General features: G+C 39.9%; 1 protein-coding gene across 1 annotated transcript in view; it reads left to right on the top strand.

Annotated features, from left to right (window-relative positions):
• Positions 1 to 85: 85 nt before the first annotated feature.
• The window catches only part of LOC117941263, a gene marked incomplete at its 5' end in the record, with an annotated part of 6,524 nt that continues 3,392 nt past the window's right edge, over positions 86 to 3,217 (top strand). The window contains 4 exons of the mRNA XM_034866327.1: positions 86 to 290; positions 2,056 to 2,138; positions 2,752 to 2,869; positions 2,953 to 3,215. Of these exons, the coding sequence (XP_034722218.1) occupies positions 86 to 290; positions 2,056 to 2,138; positions 2,752 to 2,869; positions 2,953 to 3,215 (669 nt within the window). The remainder of the gene's footprint in view (positions 291 to 2,055; positions 2,139 to 2,751; positions 2,870 to 2,952; positions 3,216 to 3,217) is intronic.

Below are 3,217 nucleotides of genomic sequence, written 5' to 3'. Positions count from 1 at the left end.
CACATACACACAGATGGAGAGAAGGAGGAGGAGAGAGGTGCTCAGTGCATCAGTGTGTGTGTGTGTGTGTGTGTGTGTTTGTGTGTGTGACGTCATCAGGACGGAGCGTGATGTCAGCGGCTGGTCATCGGAGTGTCTCCGCCAGCTGTTGCTATCGGTGCGGGTGGAGGGGCCGGAGGGGGCGTGTCAGCTGACCGACCTCGACCAATTGGAAGGAGAAGCTTCCATCAACAACCGCAAAGGGAAACTCTTCTTCTTCTACGAGTGGACGCTGAGAGCCAGCTGGCTCGGTGACTACTTCCTGGTTACTACTTCCTGGTTACTACTTTCTGGTTACTAGTTACTAGTTATTAGTTACTGGTTACTGGTTACTAGTTATTAGTTACTGGTTACTAGTTACTGGTTACTAGTTATTAGTTACTTGTTACTAGTTATTGGTTACTGGTTACTAGTTACTTGTTACTGGTTACTGGTTACTAGTTATTAGTTACTTGTTACTAGTTATTGGTTACTAGTTACTGGTTACTAGTTATTAGTTACTAGTTACTAGTTAGTAGTTACTAGTTAGTGGTTATTAGTTACTAGTTACTGGTTACTAGTTACTAGTTACTGGTTACTTGTTATTAGTTACTAGTTACTGGTTACTAGTAACTAATAACTAGTAACCAGTAACTAATAACTAGTAACTAATAACTAGTAACCAGTAACTAATAACTAGTAACTAGTAAGTGGTTACTAGTTATTAGTTACTAGTTATTAGTTACTGGTTACTAGTTACTAGTTACTGGTTACTTGTTATTAGTTATTTGTTACTAGTAACTAATAACTAGTAACTAATAACTAGTAACCAGTAACTAATAACTAGTAACTAATAACTAGTAACCAGTAACCAGTAACTAATAACTGGTAACTAATAACTAGTAACTAGTAAGTGGTTACTAGTTATTATTTACTAGTTATTAGTTACTAATAACTAGTATAACTAGTTACTAATAACTAGTAACCAGTAACTAGTAACCAGTAACTAATAACTAGTAACTAATAACTAGTAACCAGTAACTAATAACTAGTAACTAATAACTAGTAACCACTTACTAGTTACTAGTTATTAGTTACTAGTTATTAGTTACTGGTTAATAGTTATTAGTTACTAGTTATTAGTTACTAGTTATTAGTTATTAGTTACTGGTTACTAGTTATTAGTTACTAGTTATTAGTTATTAGTTACTAGTTACTAGTTACTAGTTATTAGTTACTAGTTATTAGTTACTGGTTACTAGTTATTAGTTACTAGTTATTAGTTACTAGTTATTAGTTACTACTTATTAGTTACTAGTTATTAGTTACTAGTTATTAGTTAATAGTTATTAGTTACTAGTTACTAATTATTAGTTACTACTTATTAGTTATTAGTTACTAGGTATTAGTTACTAATTATTAGTTACTAGTTATTAGTTAATAGTTATTAGTTACTAGTTACTAGTTATTAGTTACTACTTATTAGTTATTAGTTACTAGGTATTAGTTACTAGTTATTAGTTACTATTTATTAGTTGCTGGTTACTAGTAAGCTGATTGTAACCCGTGCTAACTGTGATGAACCCGTGCTAACTCTGATAAACCCATGCTAACTCTGATAAACCCATGCTAACTCTGATAAACCCATGCTAACTCCGATGAACCCGTGCTAACTCTGATGAACCCATACTAACTCTGATAAACCCGTGCTAACTCCGATGAACCCGTGCTAACTGCGATGAACCCGTGCTAACTCCTATGAACCCATGCTAACTGCGATGAACCCGTGCTAACTCTGATGAACCCATACTAACTCTGATAAACCCGTGCTAACTCCGATGAACCCGTGCTAACTGCGATGAACCCGTGCTAACTCCTATGAACCCGTGCTACCTCCTATGACCCGTGCTAACTCCTATGACCCGTGCTACCTCCTATGACCCGTGCTACCTCCTATGACCCGTGCTAACTCCTATGAACCCGTGCTACCTCCTATGACCCGTGCTAACTCCTATGACCCGTGCTAACCTCGTGCAGGGACAGCGAGCAGCGGCGTGAAGTACCGAGGAAACGTCCACGTGTCGAACCTGTCGGACGAGAACGACGAGGACGACCTGGACGTGAGACCACTTCCTGTTCCTGGTTATGATGAATGGAGAATGGCTGTAGTACTGCGTGCATTACTGCGTGTATTACTGCGTGTACTGCATGTATTACTTCGTGCATTATTGGGTGTATTACTGCATGTAATGTGTGTATTACTGTGTGTATTACTGCGTGTACTGAGTGTATTACTGTGTGTAATACTGTGTGTATTTATGCATATATTACTGCGTGTATTACCGCGTGTATTAATATGTATATTACTGTGTGTATTATTGCGTGTATTACTGTGTATTAATGTGCATATTACTGCGTGTATTACTGTGTGTACTGCATGTGTTACTGCATGTAGTGTGTGTATTACTGCGTGTATTACTGCATGTATTACTGTGTGTATTACTGTGTGTATTACTGCGTGTACTGCGTGTATTACTGTGTATTAATGTGCATATTACTGCGTGTATTACTGTGTGTACTGCATGTATTACTGCATGTACTGTGTGTATTACTGCGTGTATTACTGCATGTATTACTGTGTGTATTACTGCGTATATTACTGCATTTATTACTGTGTGTATTACTCTGTCTGTTGCAGTACTTATGGCAGTATTTCTGTGTACTCCCGTCCAGATCTCGGTGTCTCTATGTAAAGACCATCCCGACACACCGCTCCTCGGCCTCATGAGGACTCGTGGGGTCCAGGAGGTCCGGAGGGTTCTGGGCCAGTACGTCCAGCAGCTCAAATCAGGTCTGCTATCCAGAATGCATCAGGCAGGACTAGCCAATCAGAGATGAGCCCTGTTATAACCACAGTGACATGTGACCTTACAGAGTTCAGCCAGGGGATGATCCTCCCCTCCAATGGACAGCAGAAGACCAGTCCGCCTCAGGTAGACCCCCGAACTACATCTGTATGTCTCCTCCAGACCAGTCCGCCTCAAGTAGACCCCCAAACTACATCTGTATGTCTCCTCCAGACCAGTCCGCCTCAGGTAGACCCCCAAACTACACATGCATTTCTCCTCCAGACCAGTCAGCCTCAGGTAGACCCCCAAACTACACCCAAACTACATCTGTATGTCTCCTCCAGACCAGT

The sequence above is a fragment of the Etheostoma cragini genome, unplaced genomic scaffold (assembly GCF_013103735.1).
Source record: "Etheostoma cragini isolate CJK2018 unplaced genomic scaffold, CSU_Ecrag_1.0 ScbMSFa_4664, whole genome shotgun sequence".
Classification (NCBI taxonomy): domain Eukaryota; kingdom Metazoa; phylum Chordata; class Actinopteri; order Perciformes; family Percidae; genus Etheostoma; species Etheostoma cragini.
This window is presented reverse-complemented; position numbering and strand designations above follow the sequence as displayed.